The sequence below is a fragment of the Haemaphysalis longicornis genome, unplaced genomic scaffold (assembly GCF_048455015.1).
Source record: "Haemaphysalis longicornis isolate Haplotype H1 unplaced genomic scaffold, Haemaphysalis longicornis Haplotype H1 scaffold_13, whole genome shotgun sequence".
Classification (NCBI taxonomy): Eukaryota; Metazoa; Arthropoda; class Arachnida; order Ixodida; family Ixodidae; genus Haemaphysalis; species Haemaphysalis longicornis.
Window position 1 is genome coordinate 62,864,733 of NW_027526233.1, and position 27,744 is coordinate 62,892,476.

The following is a 27,744-nucleotide window of genomic DNA, read 5'->3' on the forward strand; positions in this document are numbered from 1 at the left end:
CCCTATTAAATATTTCGAAAGAAGCCGAATAGCACTGGCAATGACGACTGCAACCTTGATATATATCTTTACCGAGACCATCGTCCCGTATCTTTCTGTTCTGCTATATATATATTGTTACGAGATGGATTTATTTACAGTGAGGTTGGTTGTAGGACGAGCGTAGATGGTAGAGTGGTCTGTGAATGATGGGCCAAGCCGGAGTGCAACCTTGTTCTCTTCTTTCTCCAACTCCTGTGATGAGGCTGGCATGGTTGCAACCCCTGGCGTGTAATATTGGCGTAACATTTCCCCTGTCCCAGACGAAGCCCTCTGGGCAAGTTTACTTACACTGCGTTTTTGGCAACGTTTTATGCGGGCAACAAGCACCACTTGTGTCTTTTTGGATTGTCGCCCACTTGAAGTTAAGCGTGAAATAAAATACGCAACATCGCTGAGACGCTCGATCACAACAAACGGGCCGACGTAATGGGACAAAAGCTTCTCGGATAGCCCACGCTTTCGCAATGGCGTCCAGAGCCACACAAAGTCACCCGGCGCGTACGTAACATCACGTCGGCGACTGTCAAATCGCTTCTTGGAGCGCTCTTGGGACGCGAGAGTACGTAGGCGAGCAAGTCGACGGGCATCTTCAGCTAGGCAGAGCATCCTCGCCAACGAGGGTTCGTCATGCAGAGAGAAAGGAAGCATGGTGTCCAGGCCGCTGCTAGGTTGACGGGCGTAAAGGATGAAAAACGGGGTGTAACTGGTGGTTTCATGCTTCGCCGTGTTATATGCGTATGTTATAAATGGCAATAGCTCGTTCCAGTTTCTGTGGTCCGAAGCGACGTACATCGCTAGCATGAACGTCAATGTGCGGTTGGTTCGTTCCGTCAGACCGTTAGTCTGAGGGTGGTATGGCGAGGAGGGGCGAAATTGTACGGCACAAAGGCGAAGAAGCTCTTCAACCACCGTCGCAGTGAATTGGCGCCCGCGGTCACTGATTATGGCTTTTGGGGGTCCATGGCGTAGCAATACGTTCCGGAGCAAGAAGAGCGAGATTTCTGTCGCAGTTGCAGAGGGTAGGGATGCCGTCTCAGCGTAGCGTGATAAGTAATCCACGCATACAATAATCCAGCGGTTTCCCTGTGATGAGCGCGAGAAAGGTCCCAACAAGTCTATGCCAACTTTTTCAAAAGGACGGTATGCCGGGTCCACAGGCTGAAGTTGGCCTGCCGGAACAGTGGTGGGATGTTTGTAACGTTGACATTGGTTGCAAGAAGCCACATAGCGCTCAATAGTTTTCCGCATGTTGGGCCAATAAAAGCGTTGTTGGGTGCGGTGAAGAGTGCGGGCAAGCCCCATGTGGCCAGAAATTACGTCATCGTGCATAATGTTCAGAACAACGTTGCGAAGGAATTGTGGTACCACAAGAAGAATGCACGAACCGACGGCGGAATAGTTCTTCTTGAAAAGCGCAAGCCGTTGTGGAGGCAGAAACGGCTAGTAGGGTTCGACTCGGCTGAGGCGAAAAGGTAGTCCAAACTCTTGTCCTTGCGTTGTTCTCGTTTGAACACAGCTATATCGGGAAATGCCGTCGACACCGAGGCGAGGCACTCATCAAGGTGGTCAGCATCTGAGTCCGTTGATTGTAATGGCAGCCGTGAAAGGCAGTCGGCATCGGCATGCTTGCGGCCACTCTTGTACGACACCATGAAGTCATATTCCTGTAGTCGGAGAGCCCAGCGCGCCAGTCGCCCACACGGATTTCGAAGATTGATGAGCCAGCAGAGGGAATGGTGGTCTGTGACGACTGTGAAGGTATGTCCATAGAGGTACGAGCGAAATCGTTGTGTGGCGAAAACGACCGCGAGGCACTCTTGTTCTGTGACTGTGTAGTTCCGCTCTGGCTTACTGAGAGTGCGGCTCGCATAAGCAATAACATGCTCCCCGTCACTGTAACGTTGAACAAGGACTGCCCCCAGTCCAATACCACTGGCATCGGTGTGTACTTCCGTTGGGGCTGCGGGATCAAAGTGACGAAGCACCGGCTCCGACGTCAAGAGATGCTTCAGGTGGCGGAAAGCGATGTCACAGTCAGAGCTCCATTTGAATCGGACGTTCTTCTGACGAAGGCATGTGAGAGGGTAGGCTATGTCGGCAAATCCGGGAATAAAACGGCGAAAGTAGGAGCATAGTCCTAAAAACCTGTGGAGGTCCTTAACAGAGCACGGTTCTTTAAAGCAGCTGACGGCTAGAATCTTCTGCGGATCTGGTCGGACGCCCTCTTGATCGACAACGAGACTGAGTACAAGTGTGCGCCTTTCGCCGAATCGGCATTTGTTCGAGTTTAGGATGAGACCTGCCTTGTCCAAACATTCCAAAACAGTGGCCAAGCGAGCGTTGTGCTCTTGAAAAGTGCGACCGAAAATCACGATATCATCAAGGTAGCACATGCACATCTCCCCTTAAGTCCCCGAAGGACAGTGTCCATAAAGCGCTCAAACGTGGCAGGGGCGTTGCAGAGTCCAAAAGGCATTACATTAAATTCGAAAAGTCCATCGGGCGTGACAAAGGCGGTCTTTTCTTTATCGTCGGGGTGCACAGGAATTTGCCAGTAGCCTGATCGTAAGTCAATTGTGGAGAAGTATGAAGCCGAATGGAGACAGTCTATTGCGTCGTCTATCCGGGGCAGTGGATATACGTCCTTGGTAATTTCGTTAAGGCGCCGGTAGTCGACGCAGAAGCGCCATGACCCATCTTTTTTTTACCAAAATCACCGGCGCCGCCCAAGGACTTGAGGATTCCCTAATGGTGCCCTTCTGCAACATCTCGTGAACTTGTTCGTTAATGACTCGTCGCTCAGAAGGAGAGACGCGATAAGGCTTTTGCCGTATGGGCCGTGCTCTTCCAGTGTTAATTAAATGGTGGGTCCGTGTGTTCGGTACAGAAGAGCGTTGATGTTGGCGGGCGAAATCAAACACACTTGAGTACCGCGTAAGCACTTGTACCAATGCGCGACGTTTTTCTGGGCCAAGGGATCCATTTACCATGCCCTCCAGCTTGGCAGTGTCCACCGGGCAATTGTGAGAAGGGGAATCCAAGGTTTCTGTCAAAACCGCCACTGAAGAAGACGCAAATTCGGAGAATTTGGCAAGCTTCAGGCCACGGGGAAGCACGGCGGGCTCAGAAGAGTAGTTAACTGTACACAATGCGGTGTATCCTTGGACAACTGAAACAACTGACCGTGGCACCAGTATGTCTTTTTTGGCACAATTCAGAGAAACTGGTTCGACGAATGCTTCAAAGCCGTCTACGTCAACTCCGGTGCAAAGAACAGAAACAAATGCCGCTGACCTCGCTGGTATGATTGTGTCAGCCAATACGCAGAAGGCACGGTTATCGGAAAAAGAGCCTTCCACAAGGCCAAGTAGCACGGTCCCATCCACGTAAATTTCTCGACTGCGGCAGTCAACGGTGGCCCCGCACTGCTTTAAGAAATCCAGACACAAAATAACATCGTGCGTAGATCGCGGAAGCACTGCAAATTCCGCTCTGAACGTGTGGCCACCAAACGAAACATTCACTGAGCAAACCCCAAGAGGGCACAGGCACTCACCACCAACACCCCGAAAAGTCAGCATTCGGTCCCATGTAAACATAACTTTACGGCCAAGCCGGCCTTTGAAAGCTAAACTCATGACAGACACTGTTGCTCTGGTATCAATCAAAGCCATTGTTCTGGTGTCATCTACCAATACTTCAACTGTGTTCTTTAGTATAGATACAGGCGAAGGTAGTTCCAATTGAGACTGCCTGGTAAGAGGCATACTACGGGATGATTGTGCTGCGGCCTCACCTCCATTGGCCGTGCCGGCTAGTTTTCCGGTGGTGGCGACCGACGCCGGAAAAGTGAGGGTGAACGCCGCTGTCGTGTGCTGGGAGGTGTTATACTCCGGTCAGATGCAGGCGAATCACGACGAGGCGGTGGCTGTTCCATAGGGCGCAGATACTGTGGCAGGGAAGTGTCGTAGCGGCCATTCCGAGTGTTAGGGCGGTTCCACATGGGCGGTTGCTCGAACCGTGGTGCTCGACGGCGACGGCGGCAGAAGCGGGAAATGTGTCCCTCCATACCACAATTGTAGCAGGTAGGGCCACGCTCACGGCGGTCAAACGTTGGATGCCGAGGACGCTGGTCATACGTTGTACGTTGGGAACGCTGAGACAACCGTTCAACGTCGCGCTGTGGACTGTGAGTGCGAGTCATGAAGCTCGCATCGTGGAATGGAACACTCGAGGGAGAAAGTGTGTTGGCCTGGACGTCCTGTAGCACGTAGCTGTCCCGGATGCGTACGTTGTCGGTATAGTGCCGGGACTCTTGTTGTCGTAGCAGTTCCTCGCGGACAATGCGTCGTATCATTTCAGCAAAGTCGGCAGGTGGTTCCAGGTCAACGCTTGCCACAGTCGTAACAGTAGCCAAACGGCCGAAATTAGGTGTAATGCGACGCTTCTTCAACGCCTCGAAGGTGCGAATATGCTGGACAACGTCTGACACCGATTCCAACTTTTCACGTCCTATTAAAAAGTTGTAGACGTCTTCAGCGATCCCTTTTAATAAGTGACCCACTTTATCATCTTCAGACATTTGCGGGTCGACGAGTCTGCAGAGCTTTAAGACCTCTTCGATGTAGGTGGTGCACGTCTCGCCTGGGGCTTGGGCGCGATGGAGCAACGTCTGTTCAGCCAGCCTCTTCTTTCCCACGGAGTCGCCAAAGCGGGATGAAATTTCTTCGACGAAACGGTCCCAGGTTGTGAACTTGCTTTCATTGTTATCAAACCAGGTCAGGGCAGTCTCATCTAGCGAGAACACGACGTTCGTGAGTTGTGCAGCGGCATCCCAGCGGTTGTATCGGCTCACCCGTCGATAATGCCTCAGTCATTCCTCAACGTCTTCATCGGCGTTCCCAGTGAACATTCGGGGCTCTCGCGGGGGATGCCAGCCAGGCGTGGGGGCCGGCACAGTGTTCCCACCTTGAGGCATCGTAGGAGACAGTGGTGGCAGACCCGCGACACGTCGGCTACGGCGGAAATCCTGGAGGTCCGGCGTGGCGTACCCCGCACCTCACCAAACTGTTACGAGAGTATGACCACAGTAGTGGTAGTATGTAGTATGACCACAGAATGTCTGTAGTATGACCACAGAATGTCTGTCGTACGACAGAAATTCATGCAGTACAACACACATATCTATCATGCGACAGACATTCTGTAGTCCCATTACAAAAACCTTTGTAGTCGAACTACAAAATGTCTGTCACATGAGATATTTTTGTTGTACTACAGAAATTTCTATTGTGCAACACCCTGTAGGCAATACACAAATTATCTGTTGCACCACAAACTGTCCTTCAGCCGCTACATCTAGCATTCCGTAATTACTATTGTTATTTGCCATGCGACAGACCATTTTGTAGTCCCTGCATATTTTTATTGTGTGAAAGATAATTTTAGATTCATTGCAAAAGTGTCACATGAGAGACCGTTCAGTATTGCTACAAAACGCCGAGCTGGACAACAGAAATGCGGGGACCGCATTTTCCAGAATTAGGAGAGCTATGGAACACGCGGGAGACAACGGAAAACACTGGAAAACGCCGCACTGAACGACAGCAACGCGGGGAGGTTGCTGGACAGCATCGAATAACACGGGGACATTGCCTTTGGGGACAGGGCTCCAGCAAGGACGAAAGGGATAGCATGAACAGGATAGTACGGGATAGTGTGGTGCCGCTGCTTGGCTGGACACGGGAATGCCGCGCGCCGGTTAAGGTGTGGACTGGTTGTATTCGAGCGCCGCAATTGACGAAGATGCTGCGAAACTTGGTGTTTGCGGCCCGTGCGGAGCCGCAAATTCCCATTTTTTTAGCGTGCGCTGCACGGAAACATTGGTGCGTGCAAGTGACGGTCATCTCGTTCAATTGCATTGCAAGCGTCTGTTGTAATGAACGTTTGTTGCATTGCTGCCAGTAGCATTGTGGCCGTGTTAAAAAAAAAAAAAACCTTCGCTACAAATTTCCAAATAACAACGCAACTTTGCACAAATCACTCTAACGTTGGAACATCTAAGCGTAGCCCCATAACCAAAGAAATGGATACATAAAGAACTTCGCAAATTCCTTGGCTTCTTTGAGTGAATTGCAATTACATATATTGTGCTGTGGACAATCTTTGATAAAACAATGAGGCAATAAGGGTAGCCCGACGGCAAAACGGACGCATAAAGGACAAGCAACACGTGCTTTTTGAATACGTGGTGCAATAATTGCAGTGCACATTCTTACATGTATTTCGGGGTGTCCTTGAGAGCACCATTGTTTCAATCTGCGTGCGGTTGTTTTATTTTTTTAGCGAGCAATTTGTTTATTTTAGCGCGAACCATGTGAACAATCAAGCCTAAATAGTTAAAAAAGGATTTTAAAACCAGCTAACTAGTTGCCGCTACATGTGTGAAAAAAAAGAAACGGCGCCAGTGAACCGGTTGCATTACCAAGATGTGTTAAAAAATAAATATACAAAGAAAGAAAATGCACGCCTTCGCTCTAGCCCGACCCTTCGGAAGAAGTTCGGGGACGCATCGTCACCCCTGAAGACATGTCGCGCGACAGCACTCGCGGGGCGGGGAGACCGCAATACGAAGAAATGGGAAGGGTACGGAGGGGTGGCGTTAACAAGTTCTTGTGATCGGCCAGTTCCCTCCTTACCCTTCTTTTGTTCCCTCCTGTATATCGTCTTTCGGTCAAAATTTGGCGGTGGCTGCGTGGCCGAGTGGCTCGTTCACAATTAACATCGGCGCTTTGCCTAGCTGAAGTTACGCGTAACTTTTTGAAAAAACGTGCATCTTATGTCTCCGCGAAGTATCAGCAGCAACATTTGAAGCTTCGGAAGCTGTGGTAAAAGCAAGATCAGTGGTCCGGATTTCATGCATCTCGAAGTGAGGACTCCTCTAGCGACGACTAACCGAGGTGCTTGGGATTATTGGCACATTGATGCGAGTGAATACGACGAATTTCGCAGGCAGTGTGATTTCGAATACGTGCGATGTGCTTCGACAATCGACTGAACTTCCAATGACCCCTGCGTCACTTCGGAAGGTATCGTGCGTGCATACTCTTCGAGATAGTGCAGCACCACAGAGACGTGCGCTTTTCGCCACAGGATACCCTTCCACGTTTTCCTGTGCGAATGCATTGACAACGGATCAAGGTTCACCAAGGCAAGCATTCCAGCTAAAGATTGACTTTCCATTTTAATTCTCTCACGTTCTCTCGCGTTTTGCTGTTTAAATAAATCAGGTTCAAGAAATATTGGTTTGCTTGTGTTTTAATGGTCCTAACTAATATCAGGAACGAATTTTCGAACGGGTATTGTCCATGCCCGTTTAATAGTTTTTTTTTATCCGGGAGAATAAGTTTGCTTTCATGAACAGATTGAGCGTCATTGACGGAACGCGATGATGGAACACGATTTGGCCGTGCTTCAGAAGCACGGCCAAATCAGCTGAAAAGTGCCCAAATGAGTCTAGCTAAATTTTGTAGCGCTACTTAGGTGTCCCTGAGGGAAGGACGTCTGTATTTCTTGTTAACAGCTACGCGAATTTGTAATTACACGGTAATAAAGAAAAAAGGCCTAGCCGGAGCATCGGCCACGCTATTGCTGGAGACCGCGTGGTCTCCGGCGTGTTCTAGCGTTGCATTCCAGTGGCTGCCGGATCCACGAGTTTCCGCGTGTGCAGTGTGCGTGTGCACGAGTTTCCGCGACTGCACATGCATCAGGCATGTGGAATCTGCGTAACATCAAACTTTTGTATTGCATGCATGAATGTACCACTTGTTGCATTGCTTACATTGCCTTTTGGTACAACTTTCTGAAATCAGTTATTCACTAAAAACAATTTTAAGCTTGTTCCAGAAAGGCAAGATTTCCCCAAAATGCTTATGTTTGTTGGTAATATTTTTATTGAAATTGCTATGCATATCCTCCATAATTCAGGTACTAAATAGAAAAAACATCACGGGAAGTAAATTTCTTATGCAAAACAAGTTGAATTTCGAGACATTACAGGATTTACTACGAAAACAGACATTACAGGATTTACTCCAGACTACAGAACAGGATTTACTACAGACTGCAGGAAATTATTTACTACAGGCTACATGACAGGATTTACGACAAACTACAGGACAGGATTTACTACAGACTACAGGACAGGATTTACTACAGACTACAGGACAGGGTTTACTACACACTACAGGACAGGATTTACTACAGACTACAGAATGTCCCATTCCCTCACAGGATCATTCTGTCGTATTTTTCTGTTGTGTTTTTCGACTGGGTATCAGTCATCGAAAGGGCCAGCAGGTCACCCGACTGCTTCGCAAGGTCAGAAAAAACTGGTGAACGGGATAGAGCGTCGGCATCAGAATGCTTCTGACCGGACCTGTATATGACGCGTATGTCGTATTCTTGTAGGCAAAGCACCCATCGCCAAAGACGACCTGCCGGATTTTTTAAGGACGCCAACCAGCAAAGGGCGTGGTGGTCAGTGACCACATTAAATGGGCGGCCGTGCAGATATGGTCGAAACTTAGCAAGCGCCCAGATGATGGCCAAGATCTCCTTTTCGGTTACCGAATAATTCGCTTCAGTTTTTGTCAACGTGCGGCTCGCATAGGCAACGAGATATTCGTCAACACCAGGTCTTCGTTGGCAAAGCACGGCCCCAAGGCCAACTCTACTGGCGTCAGTGTGAATTTCAGTCGGCGCTGTAGGATCGAAGTGACGAAGTACAGGTGGCGAGGTTAGGAGACAACGCCGAGTCCCAAACGCGTGGTCGCAAGCTGGGGACCAGTCAGGTAAGTCGCTGGCGCCCCCAAGGAGTTTCGTCAATGGCGCAGTAATAGAAGTAAAGTTGCGGATGAAATGTCGGAAGTATGAACAAAGGCCTATGAAGCTCCGAAGAGATTTTATATTAGTGGGCTTCAGCAACTCGGCCACTGCACGGAGCTTCGCCGGGTCGGGTAGAACGCCGTCCTTAGTGACGACGTGGCCGAAGATGGTTAGCTTCCATGCGGCGACGTGGCACTTTTTTATGTTCAGTTGGAGTCCAGCTCGAGAAAGACAGGTTAAAACCTCTTCTAGGCGCTGAAGGTGCGTCGGAAAATCGGCAGAAGAAATGACAATGTCGTCTAAGTAGCACAAGCAAATTTTCCACTTGAGTCCCCTCATAACATTGTCCATCATACGTTCGAATGTTGCCGGGGCGTTACACAGCCCGAACGGCATAACATTGAATTTATATAAATCATCAGGGGTTACAAACGCCGTCTTCGAGCGATCAGCGTCCACCATAGGTACCTGCCAATTTCCGGATCGTAAGTCATGAGACGAGAAAAACTCTGCCCCCTGCAAGCTGTCCAGAGCGTCATCGATGAGTGGAAGCGGATAGACGTCTTTGCGCGTGATATTGTTGAGGCGACGGTAGTCTACGCAGAAGCGAATGGATCCATCCTTTTTTTTTTGACGAGCACGACAGGAGATGCCCACGGGCTGCTTGAGGGTCGAACAACTCCACGCTGAAGCATGTCGTCCAGATACTGCTCGATGGTACGGCGGTCAGCTGGGGAAACGCGATAAGGCCGCTGCCGGAGAGGGGCATGGGTACCAGTGACGATGGTGTGCTCGACTGTAGATGTGCGGCCAAGCGCGCTTTGGGACAAGTCGAATGACGATTGCAATCGTGTAGGCAGCGCCAAAAGTTGGGCTTGCTGGGTAGGGTCTAGACCGTCGTCAACAGAGGCAAGAAAACCATCAGTCGAAGGCTCCGCCCCAGGCGGACATGGGTCAAGTCCGGCAACCTGAACCTGAGAAGTGCTGTCCGGAATGGCTATCACACGACCAGGATCTATGTATTCCAAGCTGGCAAGTGTTTCACCCTGCAGAAGGGCGCACGGCGCGGAAGACACGTTTGTGACAAACATGTTGCCCGTTCCGGCGTTGAGAGTAAGAACTGCAGATGGCAGGGGAAAACATTTGCGGCGGAGAAAAATGTCAGATGGCGTAAAGAGCGCCGTGACATCAGTCGTGGATGCGCAGCGCACCGGCACACAAACAGAAGAATAGACCCGAACGTCGGTGTCGGTTGCCATGACAAGTTTGGTTGTGGGGCACTTTTGCTGTCATCAAATAGTGCGTCACAGAAAGAAAACTGAACTTCAGCGCGCGCACAGTCGATCACTGCGTTATGACGCGAAAGGAAGTCCCACCCTAATATGACGTCGTGGGAACACATCGGTAGTACAATGAATTCGATGAAGTACAGTAGGTCCTGAATAACGACTCTAGCCGTGCAAACGGCCATCGGTTCAATATTGTGCGCGCTTGCGGTTCGGAGCGACAGTCCTTGAAGAGGCTTCATGACTTTTTGCAATAAACGTCATACATCGGCTTTGATGACAGAAACAGCAGCTCCCGTGTCTACCAGGGCGAAAGTGCGAAAACTTTCTATGGTAACGTCGATAACATTGATAGGGGACGAAGGAGGGTGAGGCCTTGTACTTTTCGACGTGAGCGCACTTCTTGCCTCGGGAACTGCGGCGATTTGTTTTCCGTGTCTTCGGGACCAGGACGACGTCGCATCGGAGAAAGCGAGCGACGGCGCCGGAAAGATGAACAACGGTCAGTAAATGCGTTGCGATCCGAAGAGCCAGGTGCAGTCGGGGAGCAAAGTGGCACCTGGGCTTGAGCCGACGGCGGGAAACCGGCATGTGTAGCGTCCCATAATGACGGCGGACGGTGGCGGCACTAGCGTGGGACGTGACCAGGTATTCCACAAGCAAAGCTAATAGGACGATTATCTGGAGTACGCCACGGACCACCGGCCTGGGCATTAAACCGTGGAGGCGGAGGCACACTTGAGACAGCTGGAGGTCCCACTGGAAACGTCGGCTGGTACGTCAGGGCTGACTCCGGCAATGGTCTCGCGGCGATGTCGGCGTATCTGGCTGGCGCGGCAATCGGAACGTATTGCGGACAAGGCGTGTGAGCTTCGGCAACTTAATCTCGGATCACATGCTCGAGAGAAGGTCCTAGCGTCGACACAGGCTTTGCTGTGGCAGGTAGAAGGGACAACTGACGGGCCACCTCCTCCCGCACGGAGTCTTTGATTTCCGAAAGCAACGAAGAATCTGCGTGCATCGCTGACAAACTTGACACACACTGATCCTGTGCAAGAGATTGTCGAGTGAGGGCCCGTTGCCTCCGTAACTCATCGAAGCTTCGGCACATGTTAATGACTTCGGTGACGGTGCGTAAGTCCCTCGACAAAAGCATTTGAAGGCGTCGTCATCCATTCCTTTGAAGATGTGCTTGATCTTTTCAGCTTCTTGCATAGAGGGGTCGACGCGGCGACACAAGTCGAGGACGTCTTCAATGTAACTCATGAAGTTTTCACTGACCTGCTGAGCTCGTAAGCGCAAGCGCTGCTCTGCTTGCAGCTTGAGCACAGCTGGGCGTCCGAAAACCGCAAGGAATTCGTCCTTGAACTCAGCCCATGTCTTAAGGCGACGCTTGAACCACATCTTGAACCACATCTCAGCAACGCCGGTCAGGGGGAAGCTCACGTTATTGAGTTTGAAAACATTGTCTCACCGGTGGTACGCGCTCACCCGCTCAAAGGTTTCGAGCCAATCTTCCGCGTCGTTTTCGTCAGTGCCGTTGAAGTCTGGCGGGTCTCGCTCACGCACAGCGCCAGAGCACTACAGGCCGAGGTGAGGGCGTAGCGGTTTTGCTGGCTTCGCTGGTCATCCTTTCGGGCAGCTTTTGGCTCCGGAGTTCCAGGACTGGACCGTGACCCCGGCTCCTCCACCACTTGAAATGGCGTTTATTGGCAAAGGTTTCTGTGCAGGCGACAGATAAGGGGGGCAGAAGCCGAACACAGTTTGAGCACAGTCGACGCTTGGAGAACCCCAACCCCGTCGCTCTAGGCGATGGCGGAGCGGCTTCCATATTCGGCTTCTGCTACCGACGATGATAAAGTGGCGCACATCTCCCGCAGGGGATTGGTGATGGTCCTGATTCTTCCAGTGCATTGAACGTTGCCAATCTTCTGCATTACAATATATATATATATATATATATATATATATATATATATATATATATATATATATATATATATGTGTGTGTGTGTGTGAATGAGAACCCCTGTCGACCAGATAGAAGAGTTGGTAAGGCATTCGACATCTAATCGAAAGGCGTGGGCTCGGTCCCCACTCTCGGCGCGTGTTTTCTTTCTTTTTTTTCCGTATATAAAAAAATGTTAACTTTATTAACCGTAGTAAAAAAAGAGCCTAACCACACCCTTATGCCTCCTTTGGCGTTGTAGACTGCCGACCTATCTTTGTATGTATATATATATATATATATATATATATATATATATATATAGATATATCCTACCTGGCGGGCATTTTTTCTCCACTTCCTTATTTTCAAAGTTCTTTATCTTGAGCTACTACATCCTCCCCTTTGCTTTCCGAGGTCTTCTTGACTGCCAATTCTTATTTCCGTCTTATCTATATATATATATATATATACATTTTTTGTGACGTGCATGTTGGGCTCTCTACTAACGCGAAGGGTGTGCTTTGGTGTCTATGCTTGAGAGAGGGACTGATGAGCCCAGAGCAGCAAGAAGAGGAAGTCGATGACGATCGCTCCCGGTTTCGCTGGTACGTGGATCGGGACACTCTGCTCTATCTTCCTTCTTGTAAATACCTTTGTGAATACAATACCCTCCCCATAACATTTTCGGTAATGGTCCGGGGTACGCCACACGCAGCACGGAGCTCTGCAGCGGACGGCAAGTTTCACGACCAACAATGGCACACGAGGGAGATCTCGCGACTGCACCCCCATTCATCGTTATCTCCCAGCAGCGGACCTGGGCATGTTCTGCGGCACAAATGATGGTGACCTTGAAGACTGGCTTAACACGTTTGAGCGCGTGAGCCCTCATAACACGTGGAATCCAACCATATTGCTTACGAACGTGGAAAACTCTTTCAGGGGAGGGCTAGGACTTGGTTTCGTACTAACGAGGCGACGGTAACAAGTTGGGACGACAGTAAATCTAGGCTGCGCGAGCTCTTCAGGAATCCTGTAGACCGTCAAACTGCGGCGAAGAAGGCTCTGGTTTCTCGGGTACAGATCCCTACCGAGCCTTATGTGGCGTGCATTCTGGACGTGCTATCCTTGTGCCAGAAAGATTATGATCAAATGGCGGAAGCAGACAAGGTAGGGCATATCCTTAAGGGAATAGTGGGCGACGCTTTCAATTTACTCATGTGTAAGGACTGTACAACTGTGCAATCAGTAATCAAGAAATGTCGCCGGTTTGAGCAGGCGAAAGGACATCGCCTGGATACAAATTTTAGCCCACTTCCGAACAGCGCTCCAACGTCGTCGTGCGAGGATCGTTGTCATTCCGAACATCGAACCCCGGATAGTGACACAAGCCCATGTACGACGGGAAGTCTGACCAGACTTATAAGACGAGAGCTGGAGGGTATGGCCCCCACGACGCTTCCCCTGTCGGAAACGTGCCTATTATCCATTCTTCAGATCCAAGCGGTCTTTCGAGAAGAAGTAGCCAAGCTCACCTTTCAGCATGTTTGCGCTGTGAGAGATCCAGGCATTCACGCGCCTCACCTTTCATCGGGCTATGCCGGCCGCAATGATTACAAACCGTCCACCTATCGCAGCCGCTACCTTTAGGAATGAAGGACACCCAATGCCAAGCCGATTTGTTTCCACTGCCGCCGAGTGGGGCATGTTGCAGGGTACTGCCAGAAGAGTTCACAATTCCCATCTCGGCAAGTCATTTCCAGCAACACGAACCCTGATCAGATGCCCCGTCGCTTTACTCCACCACCTCCGTTGTAACCAGCAGATGCCGACGCTCCGTTCCTCCGATGCAGCCCATCGCCGCCACCCCAGCGCCATCAGGCCCATTCGCTACAGCCCCGGCGTCTACTCTCGCCAGCGCCGTATAACAACTCCCGTCAGGAAAACTAAATTATGCAGCACTGAGAGGTGATGCGGCGTGTCCGACGACCACCGATAATCCCCTGTTGACGCTTTTTACACGAAAAAACTTACTGGAGATTCAAGTTGACGATGTTTCCTCTACCGCCTTGATTAACACGGGTGCACATGTCTATTATGAGCTCGGAGCTTCGCCGCCGCCTTGGCAAGGTGCTCAGGCCCCCCACTTCACGTGTTGCACGAGTCGCTGATGGAAGTACGACCACCGTACCCGGGATGTGTGCAGCGCGTGTTACTTATTGCTGGCCGACAAATCCTGGTGTTGTTTACTCTACTAGACCAATGCTCTCACGACGTTATTCTTAACCTTGATTTTCTCGTGGACCATTCAGCACTCATCGATTGTTCGGTTGGAGTCCTCCACTTGGGGCTGCCTTCTTATCACGGCCACGACGATGTCCAGAGGCAGCCCTTCTGTTCCTCAGCCGGCGTTCGTTTTCCGCCCCTAGTTACTACACTCGGGTCTTTGCAACTCTCCCCCCTTGTCCCCGATGGCGAATACCTCACTTCGCCTCTTGTTGACGTACACTTCGCGCGTAATGTGATGACGCCACACGCTGTCGTCACGATTCCGGATGGTCGGTCCGACTGCCGTTCAACAATTTCGGCTATACACCGCAGGTTATCCCAAAACGAATGTGGCTAGCTACACTATGTAATATTGGACAGTGCGTGGTGAATGCATTAGCCGATGTCACCTGCCTAGACTATCAGTCCGAGCCCAAGCCCACTGCACCCCCGCCGCTCTATCTTGAACCCATCGTAGCCTCCGATCTGCCAACGGTACACGCAAGAAAACGGCGTGATTTATTGTCATCCTTTAGAGACATTTTTGACCTTGATGATCGCCCTCTTGCGCAGGCCACTGCTGTTCAGCATCGGATCCACAAAGGGTATGCCATACCAGTACGCAGACGGCCTTACTGGGTGTTCATTACGGAACGCCAAGCTATTCAAGCGGAAGTGGAGAGCATGCTTGGCAAGGACATTATTGAGCCTTCCACTAGTAAATGGGCATCCCCCGTTATCCTGGTCAAGAAGAAGGATTGCACGTGACGCTTTTGCGTAGACTATCATCATCTTAACAAAAGTACTACTAAAGACATGTACCCCTCCTTCGCATTGACGACGTGTTGGATTGCGTTGACGGGTCAAAGTAAATTTCTTCCATAGATCTCCGCACTCAATATTGGCAGATTGCCGCTGACGAGCTCGATCGCGATGAAAACAGCTTTTGTAAGGCCGGATGGTCTTTATCAGTTCAAAGTAATGCCTTTCGGCTTATCTAACGCGCCAGCCATGTTCGAGCAGATGATGGACTCCCTGCTACATGGCTTTACATGGTCTTCTTGTCTCTGTTACTATGATGACGTCAATGTTTTCTCGCCCACGTTTGAAAGCCATTTAAAACGCCTTGAGGCGATCCTTGATGTTTTCCGGCGAGCAGGACTACAGCTGAATTCAAAGAAGTGCCGCTTCGGGCGCTACGAGATCACAGTACTCGGCCATTTAGTTGACGCCAAGGAAGTCCGCCACGACCCTAACAAGGTTCGGGCTGTCAAAGAGTTCCATCAGCCTCGCTCTCCCCTGTTTTCATGCTTTTGCCGCTTCATTAGAGATTTTGCGACTATTGACCAGCCACTCACTGATCTCTTTTGCAAGAACACTACCTTCTCTTGGGGATCAGAACAAACGGAAGGCTTCAAAATGCTGACAAACCTTCGCACTGCTTCTTCCATTCTGGGACATTCCGACTCAGTAGCACCCAATGAAGTACGTACAGATGCGATTGGACACAGCATAGGAGCTGTTTTGGCGGAACGATAGGCAAACGGCGACCGAGTCACTGCTTACGCCAGCTGTCTTCTCTCGTCATCAGAGTGGAACTACTCTATCACGGGGCGCGAATGTCTTGCTCTTGTATGGGCCTTAAGGAAAATTCCGTCCCTACCTCTACGGGAGGCCATTCACAGTTGTCACTGATCACCACGCCCTTTGCGGTCACTCTTCCTTAAAGGATTCCACGGGCTGCTTAACGCGTTGCGTTTTGACATTACAAGAATACTGCTTTACTGTCTCCTACCAATCCGTTCATACACACCAAGATGCGGACTGCGTGTCCCGCCATCCTGTCGATCCACCTGGTTCCTCTGCCGGCGACTCTGACGCCTGTGTCCTGGCTATTTCTGATTTGATGAATATTGAGGATGAACAGCGTCGTGACAACACCTTACCGGAGATCATAGACAATCTGCATTCATCGGCACACGATCCTTCGCTCCAAGCGTACCTACTGCAAGATGGAGTGCTTTACTGCCGCAACTTTGATCATGACGGCCCTGCTTTGTTCCTGGTCGTTGCAGTACACCTTCGGCAGTCTGTGCTCCATCAACTGCACGACGCACCTACTGCAGACCATCTAGCTCTGACACGCACCTATGACCGCGTCAGGCGGTGCTTGTTCTGGCCTGGCCTATATAGGTCGGTTCGACACGTCAGTGCTTGTGACGTCTTCCAACGCGGAAAGCTTTAACAACGGCACCGGCTGGTCCCTTACAGTTCCTCGAAGTACCAAGCGAACCATTCTACCATGTAGGGATGGACCTCCTTGGTCCCTTGCCTGTCTCAAACTCCGGGAACAAGTGGATTGCCGTGGCAACAGACTATGCTACCCGCTTTGCTACTACGAAGGCGCTACCTACAAGTTGTGCGGCATATGTCACTGACTTCCTGCTTCACGACGTCATTTTACACAACGGCGCTCCAAGTCAACTTCTCACTGACCTAGGACGATACTTTTAGTCCAAAGTGCTCGCTGATCTCCTTCGTTTGAGTTCGACGTCACACAAGCTCACCACTTCTTACCATTCCCAGACAAATGGAGTTACATAAAGTTTTAACCGCACTCTTATGGACACGCTGTCTATGTCTGTATATGCGGATCACAGATTGGGACATGATGTTGCTGTACGTGTCTTTTGCGTGCAACTCCTCGCGCTACCACACGGCTGATTTTTCACCCTTTTATCTCCTCTATGGACGTGAGCCCCCTTTGCCGCTTGACACCTTGATGCCCTACTCGATCGCCTCGCCGGCCGAATGTTGCCCACGCCCGCCTTTCAGCCTCGCAGGTTTCGCAGAAAACACGTTATGACCTTAAGCACCGCGACGTCTATTATCCTCCTGGAACGTTCGTATTGTTATGGTCCCCTTCTCGCCGTGTGGGCCTCTCTGAAAAGGTTCTTTCGCCTTATCATGACCCTTACAAGGTCCTGCGGCAGGTCACCAATGTGACGTATGAGATCAGTCCTGCTGCAGCGTTCACATCGTCTTCCACACCGAAGACAGATATCGTGCATGCACTGCGGCTGAAGCCCTACAACTCCCCCAGCTTGAACGGAACACCTTAGTCAGCACCGAGTCGGTGCTGTCCCGGCCGGGGGCCTATGTGACGAGGATGTTGGGGTCTCTACTAAGCCGACGGGTATGCGCCGGTGTCTGTGCTGGAGAGAGAGACTGATCAGCACTGAGCAGCTAGAAGAGGAAGCCGACGACGATCGGTCCCGATTTGGTTGGTGCATGGATCTGAGCGCTGTGCTCTGGCTTCCTTCTTGTAAATACCTTTGTGAATGCAATACCTTCCCCGTAACAATATATACGTGTACCTTCCAAGGTAGGAAAGCTAGCAGTGCAGGCTGTCGGTTATGTCTTCATCCATTAGGCCTTCCGATTCAAAATTGCGATGGTACCTATGTATACATGCCCTTACACACAGTCACATATATACAGTCCACACTACTTATTAGGAAGAATTGGGGCAACTTAAATCAGTTGGTTATATCCGTTTTACGCTATATCTGAACATAAAATATAAGCATGCAAATGGTTGCGGGAAAGGTGTTTGGTTCTTTATAGCCGGGACATCGTTAAAACCGCGTTCGCCTTAAGTGGGCTGTACTGTGTACACATATATAGGAAGGATGCATATAAACGAAACTACCAAGTGTCATCCTTGACCAGGTTCCTACCATTTGCTTTTAAACGAGCGTCTACATTTAATGTTAATGCCGCTGTGGCTTGCTCTCACGTGAGAAGTTTTGGTTAGAGAGGCAGGCCTAATTGAGTGGTCTAATTTTGCACTAAGATTCTTGACCTCGAATTAGGATGGTGTTTTCGACTTCGTCCAAAAACAGTCATTTTGGTGACAAGTTATCTCACTTTAAAATTCTCAGGAGAGAAAGGAGTTTACACTACTGTAAAAGTGAGATGCCCGCAATGGTGATCAATTTTGGGCTGTAAGAAGTGTTCACCTGCCAGAAGCCACTCCCATCTTCCAAGAATTTTGCTGCTCGCGTGGGCACGTCAACCATGTTCATACCGAGGGCAACTTTTGTGTGCATTCGCTTGCTGTGGCCTTCGTGTATGAGCTCTCTCCCAAGTAAGTGATTATGTCCTGCTTAAAAGCAATACAATTTCGGTCTATTGATACCCTGACAGAATTTTCTATTATGTCGAAATGCTCTAAAATACGTTTCAAGTTTTTCTCTCTTAAAAAGGCTTGCTGCTACTCGCTCAGTCGCCTGAACTGCGTTCGGATCTTCCCAGGCTACTCCATATACAGCTATTAAAGCATGACGAAATTTTAAATACAGGCCAAGTTAGTTCTCACAGGGGTTTATATAAAGGATTGACGTTAAACCTGCTTGAATTTATACAATCACGGTTGGTTTCTTCCCTGTTGACGTGTTTATGATAGTAGAAGGAATTTGTAGCCACGCTGACAAAGAAGCGACTTTAATGGTTTGAACATTTTTCTGTACACTGTAGTTGCGTGGCTGCAACGTGCACGTAATTACGAAATACAAGCTTCTGTTCCTTGTAGTAAAGACAAAAAGCACGGCTGGCAAAAAGTGTAAACAGCACCAACTAGTAATTTCAGATGGTAGTTTCAGTTAAAACCACTTCAAAATACTACCAAGATGGTGAAATTGTCTTTTCATCAGTGATACAGCAGAAAAAGACTGCATGCTTCACACGGCCGTTATTAACGTGGTGAATATGAGTTATATTAAATTGTGGCATAATTTAGAGTATGCATAAAAAATCCTTAGTAATTCCAAGACATTGAAAGTGTTACGTATCTACACAATTTTGTGTTTCAGACATTGCTCCCGCTGATGCAATGGCCTTCTTTTTGAGGAACCCCGGCTGTGAGTACACCGGTTTTCCTGTTTGTTTTTTTCCATCGCACAAGTTTTGAAGAGTACCTTGATCTCCTGGGGACATTGCTGTCATTTATTCTATTGAAGACTTTCAAAATAAATAGTGACTTGGGTACACTTGAACTCAAACTCCTGTTAGAAATAACGTGCACTCTAAAATTATACTGTTTCCTAAGTTTCCCCACAGTGCTGTTTTCACAATTAAGTCAATAAACCGAGAGAGTGAGACGCGTTTTCAACTTGCTTAACATTCTTCATAAAATGGCAGGTACAGAAAAACTTCAGATATCGTGTTGTAGTTGCGCTACACTCCATTAGAGAAGTGGTATTAGAATAGCATAACACTGAATTTGATACTCTTGTTACTTTTGTGCTGGAGAGATTTCGCACTACGAATCTGGACGAGTCAAGCCTCTGGGCAGGGTCGGCTGCCGCCGCCCGTACGCTAATCACTTCAAAATGGAGTGCTAAGGCTCATATTCGGACAACGGCAATACGAATTCTGCAGTGCACGTGCAAGTAGGCCAGAGGGTAATCAACAGTCAGAGCCCGCTGTTGCGTTCCGGTAGCACGCACGTTGAGATAAAAAGGGGGCACACGATGGTCGCTACGGGGCAAGTCATCTAGCTTAACCGTTCCGAATTGGCACTCGTGTGCTGGCGAGTAGCCGAAGACGAGTAGCCAAGGGCAGAGCAGCCAAATACTAACGTAACATCAAGAATAACGATCCGCGCACGGGGAGGTAATAACGCAATCATGGCATGGTCAAACCAACGAGGTACGTGCCGCGCTCCCACGCAGGCGGGAATTAAAAGAAAAGGCGATAAAATGACCAACGTGCGTAAAATGCGTAGCGGAGTGCTTTCAGTCGCCTCCATCGGACAGACCACCTGAGCTGCCTCTCGAGTACCCGATAGGGATAAGGGAGCGCGCGAAGGTATCTTCGCCGTCTATTCAGTGCTTAGAGATCCAAGGAGATGAAAGATCCAACTATGCATCTGCCATCTCGGTGGACCTTTCACCTCATTGGACGTTCAGTATTAGTGTTACAGGAATATCGGAGCCCGCTACAATCATCTTCAATGCCTAATTTAGTAAAATAGTAGCGGAAACATCTTCGTTTCAGATTTGAATAGAGAACTTCGGCAAAAGAAATGATAATTTAAATAAAGTGTACTCGTGGCATTACCAGTTCCACGTGGTCAGACATTTTATTTCCGAACACTATCTTCCCGAAGACGAATTGGCTAACTTATACGATATAAGTTATCACTCTTGTATCGACGAGAAAACGGAGAAAATAAACGTTTTTGCGGATGCGGTGACTTCTAATTTATGGAGTGTGCGCATGTGAGTACGTGCGCTATTTCTTCATTTTCACTTAGCAACAACGCGCCAACTGCCTATCTAGAAATATTATGTTCCTAAGAATGAGCTCGGGTTTCTTCCGGCCGAAGCGCACGTCCAGTACTAAAGGGTCGCTGAATAAGCTTCCGAAGGCCGCGATTTCGAGCGCGTAATCGGTATTCAAATACTTATGTATGCTTTGGTTCATGGAAATATATGCAAATTTTATACGTCTGCGTAAGTGGGGTCACACATACAAGGAAAAATATCTTTTTTTACTTTTATTATTACTGTGTTAAACGCCATCGGCATAATATAAAAAGTCCTAAAGATACAAGTATACACCTGTTCCCAAAGGGAGTCTAGAAGAGAGTGGTGGTGGCGTCTCCAATTTCATGGCTGGAGGTCGGTGGGCGCCCAGGATGCAGGCCTGGGCTGGGAAGGTGTTGTGATCTCGCTGAGGTCAGGAAAAAGCACGCTCATAACAAGTGATCCGTGTTAGTGCCTTGGGCCGGAGCCATACAGAAGGGGCAGTTGTTGGTAAATGGGGCGTGGTATAATGGTGGTCACGGCCGGGTTACTGCTGGAAAGAGGCCCACCCCAACTCAAAGTCCACGAATTAAGAACTTTTACCAGCGTGTGCGCCCAGTGGGAAGGTCTATTTCATACGTTGGGGTGATAGCGCGTGTGGCGTGACGCAGGCCTTCATTTCCTTAGACAAATTGTTCATGTGGGTCACTTGCAGCCAGGGCCGTGGTCGTGAAACAAACGTAAGCTGGCAGGAACTATCCACTGCATCAAGAGCGGTGAGTGAGGGTATTAAGCTGCATCCAACCCAGTCGGAGACAGCAGACGGAGGTGTCCAGTATTTTGTGACAGTCTTTTGACACAACCAAGTTGTGTCGAATCCAGGCTACGTAATGGAAATCCCGTATAACCGCCGTACAATCTTTGTGAAATTGAACAGGAAAATATTGAAGGGCTTAAATCAGGGCCGGTATTAGCGCCTGCAGTTCACCCCAGATGGCTGTGATCTGCGCCAGCATAGGACATGAGGTGCGGAGTGTTTCACAGACGCAGGTTTCAAAGGGACACTGAAGACAAACAGCAAGTCGGGCTCAGACGAAACTTCTACGGCCCCTAAGCACTCTCAGCGCTTATGCAACGGCGAAGACGCTTTAATTGCTGAGAAATTAGCAATTGCAAAACGCATTGCATTCCTCACGCCAGCTCATGATGTTTCGCGGGACGCCAACGCTTGCAGAAAGAGCCTAAAACAGCCGTGTGGTCAAGCAGGAAAACTATAACCTACCGAAATAACCACCGCTGCCGCAGGAGTTACTGGTCGCGCACTTGCAGCATACGACACACGACATACGACACACGTCTACACTTCCGTTACCAGCCACTCCATGTTCGTCAATCTTGGTGCCGCACGGGAAGTGAGATGATGGTTAAACCACTCATCCCCACTTCGTTGCTGGATGCCGCTTCGCCGCTGTCGCGGCCGGGCGAGGACGACCCCGGAGATTCAATGGTTCGTCCGGAGGTCGGGCGTCTGCTACGCTTCTCAACCGCTGATAAGCATCCCCATCGCCGCATTTTGGCATTTTGTTCTCACTTTATTGCATTTTCGCTATACAGATCGCGGTAAGGTCGCAACGTATGCTATACCGAAACATGCGACGTTAATATGAGGCAGAATTTAATTGCGAAGGACAACGAAAATGTCACATGGGTCTTGGTTTGAGGAAAACGATGCAGCTCGAACGGGTTTTATGCTAGAAATTTATGCTAGAAAGAAAACAGCGTTGGCAAGCGTTAGGCTGTAGCCGAGTTCGTGCGCCCGTTCCGTCAAAACAGCTGTCAGTAAAGTGGTCACTGCAAAGCCTGCTGTCTGGGAACGGAGCTCATTTGTCCCTTCTTAGTACCCCAGTTACGCGGGCACAGTGAACCACGGTTAAGCGAACCGCAGTTAGACAAAACCGCAGTTTGCTGCGTTACATGACAGACGAAACTGCGGTTACGTCGCTAACCATGGTTAACGAAAACTGAGCTTGGCGACCTCTGTTCGATCACGCTAAGAGCGGTTTCCGCAGCCGCAGTGCTAAAAATCGCACAACTCAGTTCGGACGCAAGTGGCGGCGCATCAGCGGGGGCGAAAGAAAATCACCCGGCGTTCGGAAGATACGAAGGTTCTCAAGTAGCGGGCGCGCAAAAACTGTTCCCAAGACGCACTTGCGTTCTTTGCATCGCTCTCACAATCAGCGTGACTACCCGTCAGCAGCGGCTCGTTTCCCGATCCGCCGGATCAACTACGACAAAAGGCGTGCTAAATTTGCAAATTCCGCTCGTCGTCCGCCAAATATGGATATAGCAGGCAATCCTGAAGTGTTTTCAGCACTCGGAAACGATCGGCGCGCGCGTCGGCCGTGCCTGCAAACACGCCGGCGCATCTTCCCGCAAGGCACTTCTAGCGGCCCGAACCGGCCCAGACCACGGCAGCAACAGCTTATCGCCGCTCTTCGAAATCAATCGAATCGCGGAGCTTATCGCCGCTCTTCGAAATCAATCTAATCGCAGAAAAGAACTTCCACTTACGAGAAAATGGATGTTAGTGCGGTGAAAAATTGTGCGATGGATTGTAATTCGCAGTTGTAGAGATAGCGGTTGTCAAATCTCAACCGTGATGCTAAGCCGAAAGTTCCCAACACCATCCAAGGCAAACCAAGCCGGTTGCGAGCAGTTTGGGAAGCCCCTCTCCTCGCCGCGCGCGAGTGCGTTGCGTTTGGTCAGAAGCAACTACCTTAACCATATTTTTTTTTGTCTACACTGCTTCTCTTTTGTTTTTTATGGTAAAGTTAAAAGTGTGGAAATTTATTTTTGTTTAGCTCACAATCAAGTCACCGCGGTCACCAAACTTGCGATTTCGCGTGTAACAGCCAAAACCGGAGTTCGTGATAACCGCGGGTATAGTTAAGTAACCACGGTTAAACCTTACTGAGGTTACTTTCTCCTTGTAACTAGAGTATATGTATGCCAACCAACGCCGGTATAAATCGGGCTTATAGCGAGGAAATCTGCGTAACAAGAGCCGCAGCTTAAAAATGACACTGATATGACATTGGCGTTTCGCTGCGTATAACGCACGTCGTACGGAATGTTGTAATACTTCGAAGTGGAACGTCTTCCCAGACGACTACTCTCGTCGGCACAAGAAGCCGGTATTTTTGGCGGAATGCGCGCGAAACCAGCCAATACGTAGTATGCGCTATGCTGGAACGGCGGCCATTTTCTTGTCTTCCGGGACTAGCGCTAGAACTTCAGGCGGCCGCGCTCCGAAGAGCTAGAAGCGCCATCCAGCAACTCTAGTGGAGATCAGTGGGTTAAACAATGTAAATGTGCCGCGCGGCCTTGCACTTTACCTACAAAAATGTCTAGCGAACAGCGAAACCGCAGCGCGAACGACATCAGCGGCGCCCTTTTGATTTTCATTGCCGTTATGGATAGTCTGGTTTTAGTCGCTTCGATGCACGCGTCCAACGCCGTCGGCGTTGACTCGGCATGACTGCGTGGCGCCATCTGTTAGTCTGAAGAATATAATATCACGTATAAACTGAAATGTTTGTGAAAACAATTGGCCTGTTGAGGTTAGAACAAGCGAGTTTTCCTGATTTTGGTTTTCCTGAAAACATCTTACCGACTGCAGTAGCAGCCAGTTCTGATTTGCGGCGTTAGCGAAGTCTGTGGGTACCATGTTGGCCGCCAAATGTCACGAGGGTCCAAGTACACACTAAAAATTTTTACGCCCAAAAGGGTGCTTGAGCTTGTCGCCGCAGGAGCACCCTAAAAACTAAAAATTTTGCACCCTTTAGGGTGCTTGGATTCTGTCGCCGCAGGAGCACCCTTTGTGAAGCACCCCAGAAGACAGGTGCCTTATGACACCCTTTTCGACCTAAAAGTATCCTAGGGTGCTACATAGCACCCCAATCTGTAGGAGCATCTTCTGCAAAAGCACCCACCTAAAGGGGTACAAAAAGGGTACGTCGTCCTCGGTTCACAAATGGTGCAGCAGGTGTGAGACCACATATTGCACAATATGACACACGATTATGGTATGAAACATTCGTGCTTTCCAAGCTCGGTTCTGTGAGACATTCATTGAAGCTCAACGTCAGCTGATAATTTCCTTGAACTTGTGCCACCGATTGTTAAAACATATATTTAAAGAGTCAGGAGCTACATCTCAGTACAGAGTTATGACTTTAGAGGTAGTTGATTATCCAAAACTTCGTAAAAAACCAATTATATGTTCACTTTGCCGAACTGCAGTACACATCCTTCGAGCTTCACTGCACAGCATAACCATGCTATGCAGTGAAAGCAATTAGGTGTGCAACACTTCAACCACACAAAACTTCCTTGATCCTTAAAACCCTTGGCTTCTCAGTATTGCATAAAACTTCCAATCACGGTAGCTACCGTATAAACCGGATTAGAGGTCGACCCGGTATATAGGTCGACCCCCTACCTTGAGGTGGGAAAAGTTCACAAAAAAATAATTCGGCACAGAAGCGCACTCACAATGTCTATATTTATATTCGACGCCCGTCCGTCACTGCCACTCACTATGCCTGCCGAAGTCACTCGTCCGAGCTCTCAGAGTCGTCCAAGGATGACTGCTTCACACTGTCATCTTCCATGCCATCAGGCGCGTTGCTGATGGAGCACTTCCTGAACGCTCGTGTAACAATGTCGTCGGGCAGCGACTGCCCAGAGAAGGACACCCAGCTTGACACGGTCGCAACCGGCCCGTATAGGTCTTTTTGTTGTCGCCGGCTATCCACTCATTGTACAGTTCGCGGAGCCCGTCCGCGCATGGCCTCCGGAGCGATCGTGATCGAAGTTCCCGGACAAAGTCCGCCACTTTGTTCTCCAACTCGGGGTGCACCGCTTGATGTCCACGGAACGATCGGTTTCGGGGGTTGCACGCGTTGCCGCGCACAGCTTAGCTTTCTGGCTCCGCCAGCACCGCACACTTTTCTCCGAAACGCTTAACTGGCGTTGCGCCACCATATTCCCATTCTGCTCGGTGACTCAATCGCCGTCAGCTTAAACGCCGTGGTGAACTGGCGTCGACTGCCGCCACTCATCTCGGAAGACAGACGTACAGAAATGTACGCACGCACGCACAATAAACGAGTAAAAACGAAAAACTGGAGAAAAGCGAAATCAAATGAAGGCCTGATAGTACTAGAGAGCAGTCCGACACGAATGGCGATGGCGACGGACTGCGCTTGCACATTGTTGCCAGACAACCATTTACATTCTGCCAATGACCGCTATATAAGACGAGGGGTGACTTTTGTGCAGATTTTTTGGGAAACAAACTCGACCTATATTCCGGTTTATACGGTACTTGCAATGTTTAGTGCCTTATTCTTGAGCTGAGCAGGAAGGTTCAGTATGAAGGAAGACCAAATGCAAAATGTATTGTTTCCTCCGTACTGCGGCTCATAATATAGTTCCCTCCTTACTGCGGCTTATAATCTACTTATAAAAGTTTGGTACCCAAGCCATTTATTTTCGTTTGCATTATTCTTTTTGCTTTACGAAAAAATATTCACATGGTACAGCACGTGCAAGGTTTGGTGGTATATGGAGTTTTATAACCATACATTTAGAATAAATGACCCAAATAGCAATAACAAGAACTGCAAACATCACAGAATAATGCCTACAAGTTCCCTGGTGAAGCCCATGGTTGAAATGTAATGTCATGGTTCATAAAACATTATTTTATCATGAGGCTAGCTTCTACATGGTGCCTTGCATTATGTCCCTGCCGGCACATGTGAGGTCATTTGTCACTGTTGCAAATGGAAAGCCAACAGCCGGGGCCCATTAGTTTTGGCTAGTATTACGAGGTGCCTCACGGCAAGCATTCTACGTCGATAGACTTTTGTAGAGTTGACTAGAACTGAAATCAGCAAAAGATTCTCTACAAAACACTCAGTCTATCCGCAGCTTTAGGGTTTGCTAATTTCAATATTTGGGTTTTTCTGCCTTTCTTAACAACATTTTTCTTTTGATAAGAAGGTGCATAACCAAAAGCAAAAAGCTTTTCTGTAAACCTTTGGTAGCTATATAATTGTTACAAAATATTTTACTCTAAATATAGCAGCTTAAACTGAGAATATTGTCATTTAAAAACATTAAAATAAGTTTAAATTGATCATAAATTTTTAGCTGTTTTTACGCAAAACTGTACATGGGATATGAAGTGCACCACAGGGAGGGCTCTGGATTAGCTTTAGCAAATTTGGGACAATTAAGGTGCATTGAAATCTCTACACATGCGCTTTTCACTTTCTGTATCCACCAGGAAAACGGCTGCCAATTTAGACAGTGATTCTTAATAGTAGTTGACGTGCATTTTAAAATAATCTCAAACATTATAGCCACAAAATTAATTTTTACAAGTTGTAGACATTGCGCGTTACACCAGACATTGGGCTACACTGTCAGGAGCTTTGACATCTACAATTACCTCTACAAAGCAAGCTTATGCTGGTAGAATGTTTCATACCATAATTACTGTGTGTTCAGAGCTCACGTGTGAAGTATGGATACTGCTGCTTCAGCAAGAACCGAGGATGAGCACCCTTCCTGGTTCTGAAAAAAAATAACAGAGGAAATTCCTTAAGCAGGATTCTGAAACAGGGTTCAGAGAAACAAGAATGAACAAGAAATTCTTTCAAAACATGTAAAGCAATGCAAACAAGTATTTATTTCAACTTCATTTCTACAAAAGACCACCTCATGAAGACTGGTGATGGGGTATTGGATCAAAAATAGAGCAGAGAGCACTTATATAAATGCTACAGGGAGCCTTCGCAGCCAAAAATTGTTTGAGCACCTGAACTAATCACTGTTCAACAAACTCATAAAAAATGTTTGAATGCATAAAAAACCAGTGGTAAACACAGGAAACAGTTAAAACAGAATGACGGCACAAGTTTGTCCCGTC

At 48.8% G+C, this 27,744-nt stretch overlaps 1 protein-coding gene across 1 annotated transcript in view; it reads left to right on the forward strand.

The window, feature by feature from the left end:
* LOC144164078 (uncharacterized) overlaps window positions 1-27,744 on the forward strand; it is a 195,644-nt gene that overhangs the window by 36,499 nt on the left and 131,401 nt on the right. Inside the window, exon 2 of the mRNA XM_077694648.1 lies at window positions 19,308-19,355. Within this exon, the coding sequence (XP_077550774.1) occupies window positions 19,328-19,355 (28 nt within the window). The 5' untranslated portion in view covers window positions 19,308-19,327. The remainder of the gene's footprint in view (window positions 1-19,307; window positions 19,356-27,744) is intronic.